The 26,976-nt window shown below is 36.9% G+C and overlaps 1 protein-coding gene across 45 annotated transcripts in view; it reads right to left on the reverse strand.

Moving 5' to 3' along the window:
* The window catches only part of LOC136845056 (longitudinals lacking protein, isoforms H/M/V-like), a 252,234-nt gene that overhangs the window by 168,240 nt on the left and 57,018 nt on the right, over nt 1-26,976 (reverse strand). For 2 of the 45 annotated variants that reach the window (XM_067114806.1, XM_067114825.1), the window contains exon 6: nt 9,620-11,296. The exons of 39 other annotated variants lie outside the window; for them this stretch is intronic. In XM_067114806.1, the coding sequence (XP_066970907.1) occupies nt 10,736-11,296 (561 nt within the window). In that variant the 3' untranslated portion in view covers nt 9,620-10,735. Of the gene's footprint in view, nt 1-24; nt 1,450-9,619; nt 11,297-14,088; nt 15,158-16,206; nt 20,619-25,344; nt 26,692-26,976 lie in introns of those variants that run through there. 4 more of the 45 variants (XM_067114830.1, XM_067114821.1, XM_067114829.1 and 1 more) reach the window with 4 other exon arrangements.

Raw genomic sequence — 26,976 nt, forward strand, 5'->3', positions numbered from 1 at the left:
AGTCAGCTTATCTCATTATCAACATCGACGAACTTAGTAACACACAGCTTGTGAATATCTATCATTAACAAATAGAATATATAACTCAGCACTCTATTTCTTTTTTCCTTAAACTAGTGTGGAAAAATGGAACCTTGAATCTTGATTTATTCAAATTGAAAAAATTTTCCATTTTAACCTTTGTTCAAACTCTATGTTGCAGTTAAAACATTTTGAGAGAAGTATTTAAGTGAAGCCCTAGCTATACATAATTACAAATAACTGATACTGAGATTTACATGACACATCAGAGCAAAAATAGTTTATGGAAATACCCTAAAACTGACTTTATAACGTACAATCAAATGGGGAAAACTTAATTCGTTAAATTTTTGCTGTGAAGTATCTAAAATGGCTTTCAAATTCAGTTCCCCACTATGGCACGACAAAGTGCAACTATAATGGTTAAAATAAGAACTTGCTTTAGGGTAGTACATTTGAGAAAAGTAAATTGTATTATAGCTTATAAACTTGTGTTCGAAATGCAGTGTTCCTTATGGTAGCACTGGAATGCAGATAATGAGAACAAGGATTAATGAAAACTTCTATATTTCTGATGACCATTTACTCTCATTGATGATATTCAAGAAATAAAATAAAGAAACCTATTTGAATATGCGTTACAAGGGTAAAATATACATCTTGAAATAAAAGTAAAAAGTGAGTTTATTCCCCATGCAATAATCTTGACAGCCTTCTGCAGACTATTAACAGAAAAACAGCCCATTACTATCTAACAACAAAAAGTAAGAGTATTTCCTTCAGTACATTTTTAGGGTCCAAATCTAAGCAAGCTTAAGAATTTTGACTGAATAGCATAAGATCTATGTAATTTGGAAAAACAAGGGCAAACAATATAAACTTAACAAAAAAGCACTCCTGAATTACTATGTGACAGACAATGTTTATCTGTGATTAACTGCCTTTTCAAAAGTAACCATTCTTTGGCAATGTATACCTACTGCTCAGACAATACAGTAGTCTCATTATTCTACAATTCATATTAAATGCAGGGTTGAAACCACTGGGCTACATAAATTTTTCTAACGACTCCTGATGCTGGGACTGATGGCAAGGGGGGTGATGAGTTCCAGTGTGAGACATAAGGTCCGTCATGGACCTCCCGCGGTAAGGACAGCGCAAACACGTGAAATGCTTAGAGTGAGTGAGGATGTGCCTCTGCAAATTTCCTTTGGTGGTTGTCTGGAATGAGCACTGAGAGCAGGCAAAAGGTCGCTCCCCCGTGTGGATTCTCAAGTGTACTCTGAGATTGGTTGGGAATGTGGTTGAATAGGAACAGTAAGGGCACTGCTGCTTCTTAACACCAGGGGACTTGTCCAGCACCAGAGAATACATGCCTCTTGCTGCTCCTCTACCGGCTGCTTTCTGTTGTTGTCCCAAAGCCATCACCTGTTGGGGATGCCGGGAGTTTTCTTAAAATCCAGTTCAATAACACTTAATGTAATTATCGTACTTAGCTGACTTAAAAGTTCCTCAACCCAGTCACATCACATACTGCACTTCATTTCATTTCATGGCATCTTGAAACTTTTCCGCTATCTTTCAATTGTAATATACTCAAAATAAAAATTACCTAATAAGCAACAGGGGTAACACAGCCAATTCCAGAGTAGCTATTGTAAAAACTTTGTAACTGACAGCAACTTCACCTCTCTCCTAATTTCCCTGCCAAAAAATACCACCAGCGAGAATGTTTTCTGTTCAAGATAAACAACACATTACTGTTCATAATTCTACTAAACGTGTATTTAGATCACCCTATAAAAGAATAAACTATCTTTCCAACGTGCCAATACAAAATATCATACCAACCTGACTCTACGCTTGCTAATTTCACCAATGCCTAAAGTCATATATACTGTGTTACCATAAGCACTGTGATTGGTGTTCAAAAATGGTAAATGCAAAACAGGTAAAACAATATACTGTACAATTTGGATTTTTTACAGCAACAACCAACTCTAAAGGCAGATTATCACTGCTACTCTGGGGGGTACTGCTTACACCAGGCTTTCACCCTTTTGTTTAGGTCTCTTGCCACTCAATAACCAACTTTTTAATCTTGCTCCAAATACCACCTTTTGTTCAGGTGAACTCTATCACAGTTTAGATGCGACTCAATAACCTTTGTGCGTTCTTTTACGTAAGTATTAAAAATTGGGTTCATTGTACTGTAATGAGATTTATGAAAAAAAAGGGAAATCATTTGTACGCATGACTGAATTGCATTTCCGAGTGAGCAATACTATTTTAACAAAGTGGAAAAAAACAAAATGAATGAATGACTAAATAATTAATCAAATAATTAAAAAACACAAATACAGCAACTCCCATTACAGTTCAAAGGATGAAAAATAAAAGTAAATGAGTTATAAAGAATGCACACTCAAATCAAAGACTGACCCTGGCAAGAGAATGAGGGATGTGAGCAGTTCAAGAGATGACGATCAGCCAAAGTAAGCTCTTCTAAAAATAGGGAGCAACTGATATGCTGTTGGCCAAAAGGCCTTTCAAAATTGTGTAAAGCGATATGTAAAAAATTAAGGGCAGACACAGATGCAGTGTGAAGTTGGAATGTGTGAAGTGAGAAAAGCTTGGAAAATGGTTACAACAGAAAACAAAAATTTTAAGAATTGAAGCTACAAAATGTGCAATAACTTACATTACCTTCCACATCCCTTAATTATTTCGTTAAAAGAATCAGTCAGCCCATCCCTTGAAAAGAACCCCACCGAGGTACTACACTCCCTAATTTTTCTTTCTGTCACTTACTACTACCCACTTGCTTTGCTCGTTCATGTTTATGATTCTACTCCTATTCTTCCTAGAACATTACCAAGACTGCCTTTGTGAATAGTTTCTAATCCTTCTCATGCTGCTTCAAATGCATAGAGAAGATTAACAAATACATCTTAGTACATGCAAAGTATCTAGAAAAACACTTGTCACATATGTTTAAGAGTGTAAAGAGTTCCTTACTTACAATGAAAGCATGTAACTATGAAACTTTCTTCCCTTGTAACATTCCTTCCAGGTAATCCTATGAGCAAAAACTAACAGAACGCCTAAATACTTGAACAGATTCATAATATCGCACAAACATACAGGGGTCACCTCTGACCTAATGAAAATATAGCAAGCATCTCTCCTCTAAAGAAAACGGCAATATTTCAAGAAATCAAAAATCCATTTAACCCTCACAAGGACCAAACACCAGACTCCAGAAGGAAAAAATTCTCTGACTCCCTTCTTTACTTGCAGGATCAAGCTCATCTTGATTTACCTCAAAGGAAGTGAATACTGCATGCACAAAAATACAACTTTTCAACACCACACCCAGGGTATCCATGGTGTCTCCTCCTCATGGGATTACTGTAATATTGTTCTGACACACTCGATTTACTCCCTAACAAACTCAAATAGGCACATGAAAACTTGGCAACAGAACTTTTAATGGGGTATGCTATCGTGCAGTCTTCACCTCAACTACACTCCTATGACCTTAATTTTAATACCCAAATTGTTTTGCTAGGTCTAATTAAATGACAACCTCAGGAAAAATTTTTAGTCAATCAATTGCAGATCATGCTTCTTCTAAATAGGACCCACATCTATAATGGTAGACTATAAAATTTACCACTCACCAGTCACACTGACTACTTATGACAAACGACAAGTTTTAAAATTTGTATTTTCCATAGCTAACAAACCTACGTTCTTAACGTGAGGATAAAATCTTCTAGCGCCAGCTGGAAACCGGTAAAAAACATATATAATTGTAGAGCAAGGCATTGGTAGCAATGGGGTTCAGCCAATTGGACGAGAGAGGAGGAATCAGCCAACCTCCCTTAACCCGAGAGCGTCATGATGCATTAGTTTCTTCTTCTTTGCCGCTTTGCTTAAAGGACATGCTACTGCCCATCTTTCCAGAAGCCGGTGTTTTTCTTTGCCCGTTTTTCTCCTTTGGTTTACTTTTTGTGTTGTGAAATACATAGAGCAGTGCTATTTTGTGTTTTCCCATTTTCTGTCCTCTCACATCCCTGTATCAACCGCTTCGACAGTTGCCAGCCCAGCTGCTCTCCCCTTAGCTGTACCAGGAGCTTCAGTTCCAGTGGTGCCACATCACCCTTTGGTGTACCCTGCCCAGCATTGTGAGATGGCGGCTGCAGTGGCTACTCCTGCTATCGTTCCCAGATCATCAGCCTGACAGTTCCCAGTTCAGCAGCTCTCCTCACTCCTCTGCATAGACCTTCAGTTCCCGTTCAGTTTTGGGCCTTCTCCAGCGGTAGCAACTTCTACTCCCGCTCTGTCTTCTAACGCTCTCGTTCGAGCAATGGTCGACGGAGTTGACATCGTTTTCCGAGAGAAGTACGGCCGTGTTATAAAGAAACAGCATCGCAGATCTCTATCTCCATCTTCTCCTTCATCATCTTCCTCCTCCTCCTCTTCTACCATTTGGCCCTCCCCTGTCAGATGCTGGAGGGTTAAAGACTTCGTCACTGCTCCTCGTTCAAGAAGACCTAGAACCATCTCTATCTCTTCATCTCCGTCATCATCCGACTGCTGATGTGGGTCTCCTGCTCTTGCTCATGGCTGTGCCTCTGACGGGGTGCGTCACTTCTAGCAGCTTCTTGTCCTTTGAAGATCTCTCCAGGCAAAAATTGGTGATAAAGTCTTTGGCAATCTCATCTTCCTCCGATCCCCCTGTTCATAGGAAGGATGACAAGGCTCCAGGTAAGAACTCCCGTATAAAGAAGTCTACGAAGTTCAACAGTTACCTTCTGGATCCCGCAATTCTACAACAGACATGAGGGGTTCTTCATGTACGCAGACGTGTATTCAGTGTTGGCCGCTGTCGCCTCATCTCTCTCCTCGTTCGGGTTCTCCTGCAAGAAGCGTTGTTTCCCGCTGCAGCTGATCAACACTCTCATACTGCTGACCTATACTGTACACAGACTGCATCCTAGCTCTTCTTCCTCAGACTCTCACCAGTGAAGTAACATGAGGAAGAGAACTGCCAAAACAGGTTTTCTCATGTTGCCCTTAACAAAAATGGGTTTCCTTTTAGTTTCAACTACCATTGGTCGCTTGGGGGTCTGCCTGAGGCTTTGCCTCGCTGGAAATGACGGTAGACCTTGAGTCATATACATGGGTAAACTGTAAGCTCTTGTTCTTGAAATACCCAACTACTCTATTGTTTGATTGTCTTTGGCTTCTACAGAACAGGTTTGGTGAAATATTCCTCAGTGCCCACGAAGTGAACTCCATGTTAGCAAAAAAGCCATAGAGCTTGTGTCAATGAACTCAACATCATCTGCAGCTAGGCCTTTATAATGAAGATATTTGATTAACAAATTGCCCTATAATTTCTCTCTATTTCTGAACTCAGCAGCCTTCCAGATAGCACAATACTCTCTGAGAAGAGCCTTTTAGTCCACACACTTCCTTAAAGTTTGAGTCTCAGAGCAGTACTCGTTGCCTAAACAGCATACCAACATGAATAGTACACAGATGCCCCTTGCTTTCAAGAGACCTTCAACTTTAGTTCAATGTTCTGTTGACCTCACATCAACATATGCCATGGAATCTTGGAAACCTTACCCCTTTGTTTGAAGGTTAATGCAACAGCTGCTATCTTAAAAGGGAATTCTTAGTCTACCCTTCAAAAATGTTTTTACAGCGCTTGTCCAGCCATGAAAATCGGCAATTTTTGGCGCAGAAAATCGCTGATTTCCGCTTATCAGTGCCGATAATTGGGTATTGGCACCAATACATACCTAACAGAGGCGCCAATAACCAAAAATCAGGCGCTGATAACTGAAAATCGGTGATTTTCGTTTATCATCACGCCGTAAGAACGGAACCCCCACCGATAACCGGGGACTGCCTGTACCGGTTTGCAAGTAGATACTTTACAATTTTTCAGTAAATCAATGTTATTCTTCAAGCTCAAAGTGGTCCTCAAAAATTCTTGACAATCACCAATGATCTGTAAGGACAAATTTTCCCTTTCTTTCAATACTGTAATACTATATTTCACTTCATTTCTGTGATGCATTTATTGAGTGGATATTTCATCTGAGCAAGGAACATAATGCATGCTAATCTCTTGATAATTTATTCATCAAAATATGATCAATAAAAAATCTCAACTTCAGACTTTTGCTCTTCATAAAATGTTTTCGAAACATTGCATCCAAAATCTTGAATTTGGAGGTGAAAAGGAATAAAAATGAATGTCGCCGATTCAAAGGCAAAAGTGATTTGGGTATCTTTATTAATTTACAATCTTTCATTTATATTCTGATAATTTTCTAACCAGTCAAGTTAATAAATGCAAAACGGGCCTAGAATATAACATGCAGCTACACTATTGTACTAAACTCCAAGAGTAATTTCCTTGTGACACGTGACACAATGTGTATTAAATGCCTTGCTAGTTAAGACATCTTACCTATTTCATGCCCTACTAGACTTCCGTACAAAACAGTTTTCATATCACCTCCAGTTCAGTACACTACTGCAATCTAATGTAAATTACAAAAGCTGGACCCATATGTCACTGAATTTAACAAACAGTCAGCCATCTATTTCACTTTGAATCCTAAATTAACTGATAATATACCAGAAAAAAAAAAAAACACAACAATCTAAAATTACAGTTTCCAGAGTCCACAGATTTGGAACTAGTAACATACAGCATACTTCTGGGAAATACTGTACTACTGCAATTCCTTTCATTCCAAAAAGTGACACATAAAAGGATGAATAGGCCTTCAATACTTGAACAAACAACTGCTTGAATCATGAAAATTTTGAACTATTAAAACTGTATGAAAAAATAATTATAGCTTCATCAAATCCTCCCATTAAAATACCAATTTTATACAATGTCAGTCCTCAGAAGGCAGGTAAGAATTCACATTCTGTTCTCTCCTTGAAATACAATCAACGCCAAGAAGAAAACTACACTATGTTACATTTGGAAAAAATGGTTGGTGACATTCACTACGTTACATTCAAATGCCAAGACAAAACAAGAACATACTTATATACATTATCATATTCTGATGAAATTGAATGACTGCTTAAAATCGTAAGTACCCAACCAATGGAACTTGCAGTTACAACCAAAATTGGTTTTGTTTTACCTCATGAAAATTTTCATTCTTGCTTTTATGAAAACGTGTATGATAAAGCAATAATTTACCATGAGTAAAGTTGCATCTAACGATAAGGAAACTGTACTTTAGGCCACGTTACTGCAGAGGGTAACAACAAAAGGGACTGATGTAGCTGGGTGCATCGAGACAATAACTAAGAAAGCTAATTCATACAGAGTACACATAAGTGTACAATGTCAAAAATATTTGATCAGATGGAAGAAACTGGAGCAGTTAGGTACGCTGATGCAAAGTACACAGGTCAGCCATGCACAAGGTACCAGTGGAGAATATGAGAGCAGTGGAAAACATGGCTCAGCTGCATATACAAAAGCAGTGGAGTATTCAGGATGAAAACCCACTGGATATGCAAAAGCACTTGTGTAAATGGGGGACACTGAAGCAGATGATATTGAAAACTCAATAGCAGTGATCTAAATGTCCAACATCCAAGCAAGATGGGGCACAAAAAATTGGCAGTGAGACAGAGGGCAACGTGGCCTGAGCATCAAACTGCAAGTTCATCATTAATTCATTCATGTTATTCATGGATGAGTTAAATACAGTGTGGAACTGGTCTCGGAGGAAATCTTTATCATAGGTCTCGCAAGGCAAGTCACTGGAGGAAAGAGTAAATAGGAGGAACAGAGGTGTAAACAAAAAGGGACAACAGACAACACAAAATTATTCCACCCTAGGGTGACTGTGAGACTATTAGGGGAGGGAGAAATTCATGGGAAGAAGCTTTCCCAAAAATGAACATGAGACGATGACTGGAGCTGGTTGGTGCCTCTTATGCTGCTTACTCAACTTAGGGAGACTACATCATGGATGAAGGACCCTCATCAGATGAGACACGAAAGTTGGCAGTCATGGTACAGGCATGATGAGAAAAATTCTGAGGATTCAAAAACAGCAGGAACAATGGAACAAAACGTCGCCTCACAAGACAGCGGACTCTGACTTGAGCATGTGCAGCAGGGATTTCCTTTTTAAATCTATCAGGTTGATGTGACCAAGTCTGTTTCAAGTACTGTCACATTTGTGATTAATGGGTTCATAAGAACATGTGATTAATGGTTCGTAAGAACATGCCAACTATTCACAGCATAAAACAATTATGAATAAATATAAAGAGGGTTTCATTTCATCCTTCCTCATCTATCACTTGTTAATTCACTTCAGGATGAAAAAATTTACTGAAATCTGTGGACTGCAAGGGAGCATTTGAATTCCTGTGGACAACCAAATTTCTGAGGAATTTGAATCAATATTTTTATCATGTACATCTAGCCCAGAAAATAATGTCAAAAGAAATTATAAATGCGTGTGCATATGATCACTCAAAGCAGCTTCTTGGGTGCACTGGTAAGGGCAATGGGAACACTGGAAAGGCTTCTCTCTGGAATGAATGTGAAGATGCCTTTGCAAATTTGCCTTCTTACTAGACTGAAAACTGCAATGAGGACAGGCAAAAGGCTTCTCTCCTGTGTGGGTACGGATGTGAGCCTTCAAATTTTCCTCTTGGACAGCCCTGAAAGGGCAATATGGGCATGGAAAGGGTCTCTCTCCGGTATGGGTTCGTATATGCTTCTTCAAATTTGTCGTCACATTTGTGCTGTAAGGACAAGATGGACACTGGTGCATCTTACTGTTGGAACTGCTGCTGCTCTGCTGTTTGTAGTGGTGGTGGTCTGGAGGATACTTCTGAATTCTGGGGTGAAGGTCCATCCAAGAACTCCTCAGAGAGCCACTCGCCAGTTCTACCTGCAGAGGATTCCTGACTTACTCAACAGTAAGGGTTTTCTGACTCAGTGCTAAAACATCTCAAATCCCAACAACACACTTGGTAAAATACCACTGTCATCCATGCTACTGACTAGTAACTGCATTTTCCAAAAATATAATTTCAGATTGCAACACCTTCAAGTACAGCAGTCAAATGTACACATTCTAATTCTCAATGTACCCCCTGAAAGAATGACTTGATTTTTCTTTCCCCTAAAAGCAAATAGGTCTATTTTATATGCAGTAACCATACATTTGTGTAATTTACAGTTGAGATATTAAACGGTGCTACTGTGTACAGGTAGCACATGTACAATGAAATGAAACTTCAACAAAACTTTCATCTTGGTCCAAATTAACTAACAGCCATGCAACTAATACTGGATAAGCAAACATAAGTAGAACAATTGCATGTTACATTTTAGAACTTTGTCTGAAGGAAATGCAACTCCATTTATTTTTAATGGTGCTGTATGTTTAAATGGAAAAAATGTGATAGTTACTGTGAAAATTTGATCAATATCTGAAACCAGTTCATAACCAAATTATGAATTATTCATTCAAATGTAACACCACATAAGGTTTAGTTGTTACATCATTTTGAGCTGTCCCAGTGACTTACTCTCTTTACATAAAATTATAAATTCTTTACGAAGTTCACTGGTCCTTTGGATACAAAACTGACCCAATTAAGAGATTCAAAACAAATCACCAACATGAAAAGACTGCACTGTACAGGAACAGGTTACTTTGCAGAGGTGACCTGCTTAAGCCAAACGCAATCAATTACTTGCTCCTTGAATAACGTCGTCTAAGTTTTAATTAAATCCCTACTCCCAGCCTCCAACTTTGTCTGTGCTCACGTTACCAATGCTACAACGCAGGGATGTACAGTATTTAACACCTACAACCGGGTATTTGGGGGTTAAGAGGAACACACATACAGTACTAATAATAAACAACTTCTTCCATTTGCAAATTCCAATATATATTTTGGAATTTTCCACTTAACTGGCCTGAATGGATAGGAAAAGCTACCATGCTTCTCCAAACATACAGTACTCTTTAATACATGACTTCTATTAGGTTACCATTCCAACCAATTATTAAACTACTTACAACATTATTTTAAAGATCAATTATAAGATGTGGTCTTGTTTTTTTTATGGCAACTGTTTGCATCAGTAACATTTAGCTGCATGAAAACCTTCAATCATGTTTTTGCACTGGAAGCATTTTGTACTGTTTGTACAATAATGTACAAAGTTTAAACTATTCATCCTTAGAATCTTCTCCTTAACCACAGGTACACACAGTATACTGAGCAAGTGTGAGTACCAACGTTGCACATATATAGGCATACTTCGACCTACATACATCAAATGTTAAAATTTTAGATACTGACTTTTAACAGATGAATGCTTCAATTACTAACTACCACCTAAATTAGGTATTGATCAAAGTTAAAATGACATATCAGACATCAATTAGTATTTTTCTTTCTCTAACCAAAACTCTTGTATGCATATCTACTGTATGTTAAAAACTAAATACAGTGTATAGTATTCACAATCCAAAATTAACAATAAGAACCAATCTGATATTTCCTTGGCATATCAAAAGAAAAAGATGAAACTGATCTTTTCTCATAAATAAAGACAAAGCACTTCACACAATGATCCACCATTGTCAGTACTATTTGGGCAATACCTCTTCCCGAGTAACTAGGACCAAGGCGGGAGATTTCCTTGAGAAATCATCTGAGATGAATCGTCACCACTTGGCAAGTGGTGTGGTTGCCTCAGAGCAGAGGGACTTTGTGACAAGGAGGTAGGTGTTTGGTTATCCTCAACTCTTGCCCACTGACTGTTTAGAGTATTTCCTAGAGAAGCCTCCCTCTCCTCACCTCCCTTCTTGGATTTCAAATGATGAGCAGTTACGTGTGTTTTCAGATTGCCTTTGGTTATTGAGCGATAGGAACAGTAAGGACACCCGTACGGCTTCTCACCAGTGTGGGTTCTAATGTGTACTCTGAGATTTTCCTCCTGAATAGCCCTGAAGGGGCAATATGGGCAACCATAAGGCCTCTCTCCTGTGTGTGTTTTGATGTGCTTCTTCAAATTTGTGGCAATGACAGTCCTATATGGGCATGTCGGACACTGATGGAACTTCATTGCCTTGTGTTCCTGAACGACACTGTGAGCTACTCCTTGCTTGTTCAGATGTCCTCCATAAACTTCCTTACTCCAATGTGCCATCTGAATTCGGTCGGCCTCCACTGCAATCTGTGGATAATGTCCACTTTTACTTTAGAACACTCAATACAAGGTAAAAATTTTGACTAGTTACTTTAAGGTTGTAGTAAAATAGAGCGTAAAACAAAAATTTAAGTAGTGTCACAAAATTAACATTCCATTCCACATACATTTGCAAAAAATATTTCAAATGGCAATACAGTAAACTGTGCAACTGTGATGTATGTGCTTAGTTAATAAACACTTCAGCATAAGCAAATCATCTATTTCTGTGAATGTGTAATGCATAAAATGTACACATGACATACAGAAATTGAGTTCTACTATGCAATTTGCAAACTTATGTCTTAAACTATGTTTTCTATCTTTTATAGTTATTTTATGCACACAGTATATGTTTGGAGGCGTGGTGGATACCAACTGCCTAGTACCCGAGTACCTGGATGTAATTTATAGAAGGTCGGGTACCTGTATGTAACTTATAGAAGTAAAATTATTAGGGATCATTATCATTACCAACATGATTCATTACCATGAACTCATACACTGCTTGTCGAAAAGATTACGATTAAGACTTGAAAATAAGGATGTGCAGAATTCCATTTCCTATTTCTTCATCCTTTTTTTTTTTTGTGGACAAAATTGTTTTCAGACATATTCTTTCAGTAAATTTTCACATAGACTGATCTATGGATCATGTGGAGTTCAAGATTCCAAGTCCTCATCAACCAGCATCCCTAATCAGTATGTGAATGAACCAATTTAATTGTTGAAGTTACCATTAAGGGGACAAGCATTTAATTCCAACTATTTTAATATGTTTTCTCAGCTTAACAACATCTCTAATCAACATTATAACTGGGGATATAAAAAAATGCCTACAATAATTTCCTATCATCTAAAGATTAAGGCAATATTGCACATAGTTGTCTTCATCTTTAGCTAGTAACTGACAACAGAGCCACCCTACTTAACAGATTTATTATTATTATCATCATCATCATCACCACAGGCCTGGCCTTTCACTATTAGGTTCAGGTTTTTAAAATCTTTATTTATAATAAATAAATTTCAATGCCCTGCTGAATATAAGGTTCAAGAGAGAAAATCTATTTGACTCTGCTGAAAATCTGACCTTTCTGAGAAACAATCCCACAACTATAATTGCAAGTTGTACCAGAACACTTCTGAATAACATCCATCACTCTGAATGCCTATAACAACTTCATGGGACATGGAGTAATAAATGCGCTACAGAAGTTTCACTATTAGGTTCATCGATGTTTTAAAATCAGGCTCTCCCTTCACAGGATTAGCTGTTTCATGAGTTTTCTGGACTCTATGTTGTGCCCCCTTTCTGCCTGAACACCCATCTGGTTCAATGCCCTTTCTGCCTGAAAATCTATCTGGTTCAATGCCCTTTCTGCCTGAAAATCTATTTGGTTCAATGCCCTTTCTGCCTGAAAATCTATCTGGTTCAATGCCCTTTCTGCCTGAAAATCTATTTGGTTCAATGCCCTTTCTAACTGAAAATCTATTTGGTTCAAAATGCCCCAGTTTGCTGCCTGAAAATCTATCTGGTTCAATGCCCTTTCTGCCTGAAAATCTATCTGGTTCAATGCCCTTCTGCCTGAAAATCTATTTGGTTCAATGCCCTTTCTACCTGAAAATCTATCTGGTTCAATGCCCTTCTGCCTGAAAATCTATCCAGTTCAATGCCCTTTCTGCCTGAAAATCTATCTGGTTCAATGCCCTTTCTGCCTGAAAATCTATTTGGTTCAATGCCCTTTCTGCCTGAAAATCTATCTGGTTCAATGCCCTTTCTGCCTGAAAATCTATTTGGTTCAATGCCCTTTCTGCCTGAAAATCTATCCGGCTCAATGCCCTTTCTGCCTGAAAATCTACCCAGTTCGATGCCCTTTCTGCCTAAACACCCATCTGATTCAACTCTTCATTTGTGCCTTTGCTCAGTAACCTTCTGGCCATACCAACTAAGAGTTACCCTCCAGATCTTCTACATCTAATTATAATTACTCATGCTGGCTGATGCTGCTGCTCTTTCCACATCAAAACCAACTCAACCTATCTTCCAACCTATGAGTACCAATAAACCTAAGCTTCTTCCTAGCTTCCTATATAATCTTATGAACACACAGGAATGAATCACCTCAATTCGTAGTAACATTTCTTCGGACCTTTTTATCATTTTCTTTTTATATGCCCAGTGAAATCATGTGTGATTAAGCTCCAAATATTTACATCCAGCATAGAGCTGCCAGGATACAAACAAAAGCAAGCCACCTCTTTTCCTAACACTCTACAACATTAGGGCTATGTAACACCACTTCATCTCCTACCTGATCTATTCCCTTCAAAACAGAGCTTTCAATCATGAAACAACTGTGCGTCTCTAAACATGACCTGTCATATGATGGAACATGGAAGCTTTAAAAAATTAGTGCTATACCTTAATTTAAAAAAAAAAATCGACAAATTAAAACATTAACCTTTTCATGTTTTGTAAATTTTTTGCTAAACACACACGGCATCATAACTACAAAGGTTAATTAAACAATATATTTCTTTTCCTTTTTCTATTGTCAAAGCCATTCAGGACCTCTTCTAACACAAAATCTTCAGGGTGAAATAACCAACTTGTACAGTTGTCTCGTAACTTGACCCTTCAAGATTCTAATGATGATTACAGTCATCATGCATTTATCAACCTCTTACGATTCTGATTATTGTATTCTTCACTGAAAGAAAATAAAAAATTCACCATAAAAAAAAAAATAAAAAAATAAAAGCATCCTAACAGCAAAATCTGAAAATGGAGCTTGTTGTTGAGTCCATATATATTCTGAGCTTTAGTAAATCTTTGAAAAGTGACAGACTATTATTCTGCTCAGCATACTTGCACCACTGAAATACATTTCACATTTTTGAATATGCTTTGAGGTACCATACATGGGTCAAATATTTTACCCATGTCAATTTTTTTTTTTTTTTTTTTTTTTTTTTTTAAAATGTGATAAGGTTCAACTCTCGAGCTTTAAAATTATTAAAATATCAACTTCATTAACATAGCATGAAGTATATTATAAAGAGCAATCAAAGAAAATTATTGCTGAGCATTTGTGCTAAGTCCAAGAAGGGTGAGTGTTTAGGCACAGACAGATTTTGACACCTTCCTCCATCCTCAAAAGGTTTAACATTTTATCCTTCCAAGCTAACACGTTGAAAAACACACTCACTTTTCTCCACCATACAATGACAGCTTCCATTTTAAACTGGAAACAAAAATTTATGCTTGCTCTAAGAGTAACGAATTAAGTCACACAAAAACAAACAACCCCTCTGGCACATTTACCCGCCACAACAATAACCTGACTGGCCGCCTTCTATCTTAATCGGGTCTCAAAGGGAGGGGAGGAAAGAAGGTTGACTTATGACCAACAAAAACAGCCACTTACACTGCATACTACTTCAACAACCTTCTTGCTTTTTCTTCACATGGTTTGAAAAGATATGTTTCTGAAGGTTCCCTCGCTGAGAGGCCCTGAAGGGGCAGTGTGGGCATCCAAAAGGCTTTTCACCTGTGTGGATACGAATGTGAGTTTTCAGACTCTCTCTCTGAGCTGTGCTGAAGGAACAATATGGACATGAAAAGGGCTTTTCCCCCGTGTGCGTCCGAGCATGATTCTTAAAATTTGTGGTTACGTATGTGGAATATGGACAGTACTGGCACTGGTAAACCTTCCTGTTGCCTATCACTCCTCCCCCTCCTATATGCGCAGCGCAGCTGGAAGTGCCAACTCCAGCCACAAAGATGCGTTCTCCTCTTGTCCATCTGGTCTTCTCCACAAAACCCTTTTTCACATCGATTCCACCCTGTGGAGGAGGGAGTTTCACTTACTATATGGCACCTCAAGATACTGAACAATGATAACTCTTAAACTCAACCACCTAAAATAACTTCTGGGTATTACTAACAAATAACATTTCACAAAGTGACCCTTCACATCTATTAAGCATTTTGGATTAAACATCACCAGTCTCTTACAAATCAAAATTAAACATGCAAACAAAAAGATCACAGTAACTATTTTCCCAGTACAAAGCAGGACTTCAGCACCAATTGCATTTGACAATGTGACAGACTGCAAATTCTGACTTTCAAGAAATAATTCTCACAGAACCAAACCACACGAAAAACTGCCCCAAAATTCTTGAACAACATGGTCTTCAAACCACCAACTAAGAACTCCAAAAAGCCTTCTATCTCCAATTTCAAAACAAAACTCTAATCCAACCCCTATTCAAAGCCTTCCATCTCCCATTTCAAAATAACTCTATTCCAAATCCTACTTAAAGCCAAAACTAACACTATTCCAATTCCTATTTAATAAGGTAACTAGTGTATATCTGAACAAAGGACCCAAAACTGTGAACAAAGAACCCAAAAGTGTAGCAATCAGAATCATTCCAAGGGTGAAATGAACTTTCACAATTATAGTCCCCAATTACAAATGATTAAGACCAAAGTCCGCACAATAACAATTATAATTCAAGGAGTCCTTAACTTTGAATGAACTTCAATGTAAAAATCCATTTTATTCCTGCTATTATACCTCAATCAATTACAATACTCCAGAACTTGAAACACCAAAGAAAATTAAAGCTGTACAGAAATCTCACGAGCATTTACAGAAGTTCTTATGTACCAGAAAACAACATACAATATCAGGACCTAACAAGAAGTGAAGGAGGAGACCTGGTTGCACTAGAACTTTATACATTACACAAGAACAGTAAACTGCTGCATACATACCATTGAGTTTGCAAAGGAGTGTGTTAGACTTCAGTGCATAAGTGATCAACAATCCAAATGTCAGCAATGTACTATACTACTTAATGAACATGGAAAAATAAAATCTACATTTATACTAATACTTTTATTTACTGGGTAGTTCAACATGGCCTCTGCCACAAACAAAATCAAAACATAAAACTTATTTACATATTTTGTACTGTGTTATATTCTTCTACTGATTTTTAAATATTTGATGAAAAGAAGCATTAATAATTATCACTTAAGACATCAATTCTTCTCTTTTCTAGGGCTAGCCCTCTTAATAAAATGAACATTTATACTTTCGTAGTTAAGAAAATTTAAAAATTAAAACAAAGCTGTTTTTCACAATTTTTATATTTACATTTCAGGAGTTAGAGTCTGTCTCCTTTTCTTATTTAGAGTACCTTTTGCTAACCTCCTAAGTTGTAACTAAAGTTTTGGCTCTGAAGTGTGTTTTCCCTAATATTAATAAAATATAAGTACAGTCGACCCCAAGTATTTGCGGAGGATGCATACCGCAACCCTCCCCGCCCCACCAGCTAAAATTTGTGAATACTTGACACCTCTAAAAATGCTTGTAAATGCCTATTTTGATAGTTCATACACACACGCAAAAAATCCTCTTAAAATCCTTATACCTGAGTATTTTAATAGTTTTATCACAAAAAGAGCATTTAGTCACAAAAATGATATGAAAATAGAGTAACTGGTGATCATTTCTCAGTGAAAAATACCGCAAATAATGTGTATATGCGTTCCACAGAAAAATCCGCGAATCTGGAGCCGCGAATAGGCAGGGGTCGACTGTACGGCAGACAAATCAGAAACTGAACCAGACAACTTCTTTCATTTTAAAAATAAAAAACTCACTTTATCATTTTTTTTTACATGAATTGCAACACCTAAAGCCTTCTATGTTCATCTCTACAAACAGCAAAAATAAACTGTACAACATACGGGGTATCTTCCACACAACTTATGCTCTGATGATACTTATATCAAAGTACAGTTAGTAACACATAAGTTACAGAAACTTTTCCTTGGTAGTGATGAAATGAATGCATAAGCGCTAGACTTAGCCCAGACTTGCCTGTAAGTATCATGTATCTTAGAGACATACTTCATAAAAACATGGGAATTTTTCGAGTTTCCAGAAGCTTAAGGCCATAAACACTGAAAACTATGTGGATGGAATATAAAATTCTATCAAAAACTTATAAAAACTACAGCAATTCTTACTCCACAGATATAAAATGTTACAATAGCCATATTTGCACAATGAAGCACAAGGTCAAATTGTAATCCAAATTCTGCATATTTTATACCTTTGTGAATTATATTGTTGAGAGAAAGAGCTAGTACTAATCAGTGTAACCAGGAGGACAACATGCTGTACAAATGAAATTGTTTTTTATTAAAGAATAATGGGAATTGTTTTTATTCATGAATAATGGGAAGATATGTTTGCAATTGATCTCTCCTTTAAGTAAACTTTGCCTCCGAACTAGAACTATGTAATTAGCATAGGTACCCAAGGACTATAAACGTACAGAACCGTGGAGCAATCTCCCTGGGGACATTGTGCAATTAGAACATCAAAAGTTCAAGCAAAAATGGACAGCATTACTCCCCTAAAACAACTGACTTTGTACTTTCCTAATTAATTTAATTTTTACATTTTTATTTATTAATTCATTAATTCATCTTTATTCTACTTCTTCCTGTCTTCCCTATCATCTTCTGTAACTTTTTTCAAAAGAAAACCATACACTTTGGAAATTCCAGCCAATGGCCCGTGTAGGCTTGCTCCATATAAATAGGTGCTCATCTTCTGAGAGATGATGATCAAACCCATGACTGGGAGGTTGTGATCCAGAAGAATAAACTGAGAAAGAGGAACTTCCAAGGTACTTTCCTATCTCTATTAATAATTCCTTATTAAAATACTAAATATATAATATACTTTACTCCAGTTAAATCAAGAATGCTGCCAGGAACAGTGTCTTTTGTGTGTTGATTAGTCAATGATGATAGTGAACGTTGCAAGACTTCACTGAGATAAAGAAGCTTAAAATCCTTCACTTGTGAGCCGGGAGATAAGCAATGCTCAAGTTTCTCAAAGTTCTGGACTTCAAGACTTCATCATCAGGGCCTCTACTGAAAACAGTCAAGATATAACACTGAATACTACAGTGAGATTACTGCTGGAAATATTTTCAGTCGTTTTCCTCTTTTCTTAAGGAGAAAAGAATCAAATGGCACAAGAGCCCAATTTGCTTGTATTGATGAAAAAAAAAATCCTGTATGTATAAAAAACACACTGGAAAAAAGTTGGGTCACAGCCAACATCACACACACACACAAAAAGCTAGAGCAACCTTGGTTAACTTAATATGGATCCAGATTCACTAAAAATACTTAAAAAATAGGTGGTAGTAAAAAAAGGTTTAAAATGACTACCAAGCCTGACGGTGCGTCTCTCTCGAACTTAATTACACAGTAAAATAAACAAAACACTGAATTTTAAATTTGTGAAAACTGCCAATCCCAAAGCTACCTACTACTATCAGAATTATAGAAGATACACTAAAATAAAATTCTTGAAATCTAACCGACCTTACATATTGAAAAATGGGTCAATAAAATATATTCTAGAAAATAATCACAACCCTCACAAATAACAACAAATCAAACGTTGACTTTTACACAGACCAGTGACCTACTTATCAAGCTTTGCTGAATTCAGAAATAAATACAACTTGACTTTATGTCAACCAGTCAGCTTGAAAAATATGTAAAAATGAAAATGAACTTAATCACTTCCAGTGAGACATCATCAAATTCAGACCTGAAACCTTTCATGATCATAATCTTTCAAGACCTAAAGTCAAATCTGAATTCTAACCTATGAACTTATGTGATTTCCAAGATATATATCATGGTCAGATATGTACACGAAAGTGAATGACTAATCCTTGAGGTACTTTTCCAACAGGTTTCATCAGCTTCATAAAATAAAAAGAAAGGGAGACTAATAACATACCATTAAAACCAGGCCCGATGGCACAAGTCAAATGGTTATGAGTAGTGGAGTAATGTATCAAATATTAAATAATGACACAATGAAATAACAAAGGAAAAATTCTAAACCACATACTTAACAGGAGCAATAAAATTTACTTTGAGAGAACTCAAAATAAATTTGCTTTGGCAAGTCACAAATGGCCACATTCTTTATCAAGAATATCACACCCAAAGGTGCTGGCCCCCTTCGCTAAACTTGGACTGTAGTTTGATCTTACACTTACACAAATAAGGCTATCGTAATATAATGTATACATCTGGTTCACTGAATGTAAAAAAAAAAAAAAAAGAGGATGGATCTAACTTTCATCCTAAAAAGAAACTGGATGACATGCAAACATAATAAATTATGTGACGAGCAACATCAAGCCCATCCAAATGCATTATATATATATATATCTCTCTTTATTCATCAATGAAACAGAAATTTGTTATATGACATGCAACAAATTTCTATTTCATTGCTGTTAAACACAGAAATATAATACAATCAAGTATTTGGATGGGCTTGATGTTGCTTGTCATATAATTTTCTTCAGGATTAAAGTTAATTTCATCCCATCACACTACTCTCGACTTGTGAGAGTGACAGAGTAAGAGAACTGATACTTGAGATGATTCATTTTCTTTGTAAATGATGCATCGCTGTTAAGCCTAATGACAGACTACTGTATTCAGAACTTGTCAAGGCCTGCCCCACAGTTTAGTGTAGGTAAATAGGAGGATCAGGGTTTTGAGACAGTGTTTTGAGGTGGAGAGAGTGAGGGATAATACAGTGGTATAAAGAGAATATCATTCAACAATGTTGGGCATGGCTAATTTTATCTCGGAAAAAAGCTGGGTGACTGGGTTCCAAGATCTGCTCATATCCCTTCCAATTTCATCACAATAAATTGTTAACCAAATCATTCTGCAACTCAAATACAGTACACAGCAAACAAAGATAATTTTTTGTGTTCACATTTATTAATAATACACAAAGTGATATAAATAAATCCAGTCCTCTTGATCAGGATCTTTGAAATTTAACTAAAAATTATATCTAAGATTGGAAGTTTCCATTTTATGATGGACTGAGACATGGTAGTCGATGTTTCCCTTGGTTGAAGCACGATACAAGCAATAACCACAAGCATACGGCTTCTCTCCTGTATGAGTGCGAATATGAGATCTTAGATTAGACATCTGATTGGCCTTGTATGGGCAATACTGACATGAGAACGGCTTTTCTCCAGTATGGATCCGCATGTGGTTGGTAAGGCTTGTGGTAAACCTGGTTTTATAATTGCAATAAGGACACAGATGCATCTTGACACCCGTTCTACCACTGCTGCTGCCGAAAGACTCCTTTGTATGCGTGGTAAGTACGGCCATCTTCCGCAACCTCTCCTCACAATCACTGCTCAGGTCTACCTGCATGAGAGGACGTCCACCCAACTCAGTCAATTTTAATCTGCTTAATTATTTCATACACAGAACCACAATCATACTATTTCACACTCACAGTTCATTAATCCTAATACAGAAACCATGGCAAAAGACAATTTAAATTTTGTAATTTTATTAACCCCTTGTATTTACCCCACAAGGTACAAAAATTCCAATGAAATAGTCTGGCTGAAGGTAGTATCAAGATGACATTATGGGATTACAACATGCAATAAGATCAATCATTTCAAGGCCATACGATGGTACAGTAGACCTCCAATAAAACTTTTTAAATATTAAATCAAAAGCTACATACTGAACAGATAAAAATTTACACAAAATAACACTGAACACAGAAATAAAAGCAATGAATGATGAATGCAAACAAACCCCTTGCTACAGCCATCAATGTTACCAGATCTTTACTGCAAGCTTTTATTTTTAAAGCAAGCAATATCAGGGAACTCTTGATATTGAATAACCACAGTAACCTTGAAATAACACACCCTTCATAGACCTAATATTCTCAACAATTGAAGCCACAATTCTAATTAACCTTACAACAACTTTGGTAGCACCACCTACAGTTCATAAGGAACAACAACACTTTTAGATTCAAAATTAACATTCTCCTGCCTGATCAAATCATTCCAAAATATCCTATCATCACGAATGAAAAAAATATTAAAAACGCTTGCATTAACATACAGCATTACTGTTGTTTCTTAAACCCATGAATTCTTCTTGAAAAATAAAACCAAGACTTCAAACAACTAATTCTAATTAAATTACTTCTTTTTCTGGAGATACAGTACAGACAGAAGACAACTGCTTAACTGGTTTTCCAGGTGAGATGTGACTGTGTATTTTTAAATATCTAATATGTTCGGAGAAAGGACAAATGAAAATTTAATTTTCCTCTATGAACAGAAGCAGCTGTTCGTTCAGAGCCATAAACATTCAAGAAAATTCCTAGACTAAACACAACCAGAAATCCAGAAGTCCTTAGAAGCTGGGCTGCCTGCAGACCATGAGTTTAGACACCAAACATTCTTCTAGTGAAATTATATAAATCCTACCGACAAGCAAATTTCACGGAACAAGTTGATACATCTTATTTCTTATTCTTACTCAATATTACAATCATGATGGTTTTGGATTGCTGAAGGTAATGTCTAACAATAAGCACAGTGAATATGCTAACAAAATTTATGATGACAAGAGTTATAAACTGATGATGATAATAGTAAGGTCTTGCATTCTGAGTGTGTATTCTGCTTAGGATATACAGCTAATTTCAAGCTTCATGTTACGAGATATTACTCTCCCTGCACTCCTATTCAAACTACGTCAAATAATGTTTAATTTGGGTACTTATTACCATAAAATAGATTACTTATTACCATAAAAAAGATACCGTAAAAAAAAAAGAGAGAGAGAGAGAGAGAATTTGATTGATCTATAGGAATTTTTACATTAATACCAATTTCTCCCCGATCATCCCCCCTTAAAAAACGTAAACTGTATCATAATTCAAACCCTATATTAACGTACAATGCAGAACTTGTTTCTAGTCAGTTTGATCTGTGACCATCAGCAATTTCCTGGCACTGGCGTGTTAGCCTCACTGATGGATTCCCATTCAATATCTGCTGGTAATGCGAGGTATGGGTGTGGGAACAGAAACCTCACCTCAAAAGTCATTTCTTTAAACAAAAGGATTATATTGTACAGTCTCCTTCCCCTAAATCACCCCACAGATTAGAAACAAAAGGTGAGTTGAGCATGACAAAAGAAAACTGAACTTTCACAAACATTACAATGGATGCGTGGCAATTAGACTTACAATCCACACACACCCAATTTTGTGAATAAAAACCTCGCAGTACACAGAAAGAAAAAGTTTTGTGGTGCAAAACCTAGTACAGTACTGTAGTTTAGATTCAAAACTAACATTATTATGGATTTAAGCAATAAAAAAATATGTACTGTAACCGAGTTTGTAATCAGCAACAATGTCACCAATGTGGCCAAAATGCCAACACTATGATAACATAGCCTCTTTCATTTTTATAAAATCACATTAATGTAGCCACACACTGCCACAAAGATGTTTATTAAATTAAATATTAAGCCATTCTTATGAATCTCTAACAATAAAAGTGCCTTTAATTAGTAATACAAAACCACTCCTAACCCAAATACAATTTAGTCAGTTTTTGTTAGTACACAATAAAATAAGCTTAGTCTTCCTACTGATAATATATTTTTCAAGACTGCTAGCCACTATGCTTATAGTACTTGTAAACAAAACTGTTTGGAAAAGTTAATAGCAAATTACAGTCAAGTGAATATATATATATCAATTACCCTGTACACAGGGATATAAGCATCTGCTATCTTACATAAGGGATACTTCTTGTCATTTGTATCTCCTTACTATCAAATTTTTTATTCTTGCAACAACTTCTAACATATTGTTAAACAAATAACTTCCAGATAATTGGATAACAAATAACTCACACTTCTAATTATGAATTATGGAGTCTCGTTAAAGTTACTATATCTTCGACGTGCATTCTCTATCTGATGATGAGTCAACATATGGCGATTGATATTCCCCTTCGTCGCTGCACCATAAGGACAGAACGTGCATACGTACGGTTTCTCTCCGGTATGAGTGCGCATGTGGCACTTGAGATTACCCAACTGATTGGCCTTGTAAGGACAATATGGACACGAAAAAGGCTTTTCCCCAGTATGGATTCGCATATGATTGGCAAGGCATGTGGAAGACTTGGCACTAAAGAAACAGTAGGGGCACTGATGCTTCTTGGGACCACCTTCATTACAGCCGACACTGAAAGCATTCATTCTTTGCACGGTAGCCGGTATCTGCAGTCTCTCGTCACGATCGCTGTCCAGGCTTACCTGTGCAAGAGGATGCCCATGGAAATGGGTGAAAAATCATTTGAATCTGCAGTTAGCTTAATTAATTTTGATCCATTTCTAATCCTAATCTTGCAACAATGCTAATTTTTCCGTAATCCCTACACAAGTCTTAACCAGTACAATTTTTGATATTGTCATAAGCTACATTCAGGCAAATACATGCTCTTTATACACCATGATTGTGCAAGAAGCTACAGTATACTGTATAGCCCTAATGTTTCATTGATAATATACTAAAATGTTGCTGGAACCAAAGTTTTTTGTTTTGTACAATACAAACCACAACATAACAACAGGTACTTCTGTATTTCAAAAAGAAGACTAAGAATTAAAGATAAAAAAAAAAAAATACATGGTCCCAAGTGAATGAGATGTCCCAAAAAACAAGACTAACCTCCCACTTCCTAACCACATCTTAATACATTTGGTTTCAGATGAGAATGGCTGAACTGAATCAAGAGGGGAGGCTGGAGGCCTCTAGACATACAGCAAAAGACTTGTACAGTATTCTACAAAATTTTAATTTAAGTTTCCCAGAAAGATTTTGCTCATTCTGAAACCAAGACTGTCAGCATATACTCAAGCGTGAAGGAAAATTAAATAGCAAGTAAAACAACTGCCAGGATGACAGCATTCTGAATGAAGCGTACATGACCTAAATAATTCATCCAAGTAATCCAAATAAGCTAAACCAATTACGATCACCCTAGATGCTAAAACTGAGAATATTGTAATAACCTTTAATAAAACTGGGACTGGTCTACCCCTACAGCCCAACAAATGAGACACCTATCCTATTAGAGGCATAGCTATTCAAAAAAATTAAGTTTTATCTTACTTCAGATTTTTATTTTGCTAGTTCACAGAACCACTGATTACACCTACTACCTGCATGACTGGAAGAATAGGTTGGTCAATCAAGCCTAACAACAACAAAAAAATGACGCTCACTAACAGGTATTCTCTCCCAAAATCAAATTAAGTGCAATAAAAAAAAAAAATTCTTTATATCAAAATAAGGGCAACCATGAGGAATGAGTCTTTGCCTAAAAATACTCATAGCAGTTGCACCTCAATTAACCTATCAGATGTTACCACCAAAAGGGAGGGTGGGGTGGCTTCTCAGGTTTTTCCTCGTTACAAGGTGGTCATAGCGAAGAGACACACCCCTTTGTCAGGTGAACAAGAAGACTAGCACATAAGTGAGAAGAGAGTGGTACGGAAAGACTGTTCTAAGTCAAGAGCAGAAGTGATGAGAGGGGAAAAAAGGGGGGCCTCAATACTGTAACTGACTTTCAAGCCCATTATAACTAAACGGAATAGACTGAGACAGTCTTCCTGTATTTGTATTATACTCTGGGTTACAAATCAATATTATTATACATACTGAGGATCCATTCCTCTCTGACCACTATACTGTAATGAGCATGGTTGTCATATGAACCATAAATAAAAAAAAAAAAAAGTGCATTTTTAAAAAGAGAATAAAAGCAGACAACAAACCAACAAAAGTGACCATCTTCTCTTAAACCTTCCTAAGGTTTCCAAGTTACAAGCCCTGAAGACTGACTTCCTTTGTTACATTAGTGAATTTTGTCATTTTCCCAAACCATACGTGTCCTCTGTCATAGATCATCTGCATATGGGTGTGGCAGAGTCTGGCATAAGTTTACAAACTAGCCAAGTCTCAAAATGACAAATTTTGAATTAATTTGTATTTTTCATAGCTAATAAGCCTACGGTCTTAATGTTAGGATAAATCGTCTAGCACCAGCTGGAAACTGGTAAAACATATAAAATTGTAGAACAAGGTATTGGGGGCAACGGGGTTTGGCTACTCAGGTGTGATAGGAGGAAACAACCAACCTACCTTCACCTAAGAATGCCGTGACTTATCAATTTCTTCCAGCCCAGGGAATCCAATGAGGGGTGGCAAGAGGTGGGCAATATACATTCAGCACACCTGGTCTCGTTTCTCGGTCAAGTAAAAGCGGAGAAAAGGACGAAAGCCTCTGACTAGTATAATAAAAGATATCAAATGGTCAGACTACTGGGCTAATATACATTTGTATAGGAACAATGTATAAATGGAAGTTAAAGAGCTGTATCTATTAAGACATCAAACCTGCGTTAACCACCAATTCATTTGCTATCATTCCTCTACGCAAAGGTGTAACCTTAATTTTTTCCCAGGACTCTCTTTTCCTTTCACTGCCAGGTGTTCGAGCTTTCTTTTCTCCAAGTGCTGTTATTTTCCTGTCACTGTCCACTGAATAGTCCCTCTCCTCCAAGGTAGCTTTGTCATACTTATCTGGCTACCCACATAAACTTTCACGAACTGTACATTATGTAGTTATTTCTTTCATTCTAGTTCTATCAGACTTTGGGCCACTATTATTATTTGTCTCAATTAAGTTTACACTGAAATACAAATTGACTGAGTTCTCACAACTTTTTGTTATCGTCTACAGCACATTATTTGATGGCACAGGTTACTTTGTTGAATTTAATGAACCAAGAAAAAAATGACAAACTAAACCCTTCTACCTGAAGATATGTCAATAAACTTAATGATAAAAATTACACTTCAGAGATCATATCTAAAAATACTTCACCACAGTGACTGTCTTACATACAACAATCTTAAAGTGAATGTGTAACATTACATTGTAACACAACCTTTGTATATCAAACAATTGCCTGCACAACAACATTAATTATTCAGACAGAAGCCTTTAAATTCAAACAATTTTCCTTGTGACTGAACAATAGCTGGAAAAAAACCCCTCTTCTCTGGGAATCTCCAAACACGATACTACAGATGGTGAACTCACGAAAAGGGCTGCACAGTTTTGTGAGTTAAGACATGGCGCTTTAGATTGCCCATCTGAGTGGTCTTATACGGACAATAACGACAAGAGTACGGCTTCTCTCCAGTGTGAATCCGAATATGATGGGAAATGCAAGTAGTCGACTTGGTTCTGTAAGGACATCTCTGGCAATAATACATCTTGCCATTCAAGGGTGTATTGGTGCAGTAGTAAGTTCCTGTCCTTAGCGCTGAATGTGAAGCCTCCATCATCTCTTGATTACAACCCAACCCTACCTGCAAGGAAGGACATTCACCCAACTCAATCAGATATCAAAAAGGGTCAGTGTCACCCCACACATAAAATGGGAGTCATAACATAATCAGAACTTAACTAATCTCTACTCAAGACAGAAAAAGAAAAAGCTTAGTACGCTATGTGTATGAAACATGGTTGCCAGCTTTGTCTACCATTGCATCTTGATTTTTTTTTTTTTTTTTTTACTTAGATATGATTTGGGCACAAATAACCAATAGAGAAGACCACACTAATAAAACATCCAGATAGCTGAACAACAGGCT

Source organism: Macrobrachium rosenbergii, chromosome 13 (genome assembly GCF_040412425.1).
Source record: "Macrobrachium rosenbergii isolate ZJJX-2024 chromosome 13, ASM4041242v1, whole genome shotgun sequence".
Classification (NCBI taxonomy): domain Eukaryota; kingdom Metazoa; phylum Arthropoda; class Malacostraca; order Decapoda; family Palaemonidae; genus Macrobrachium; species Macrobrachium rosenbergii.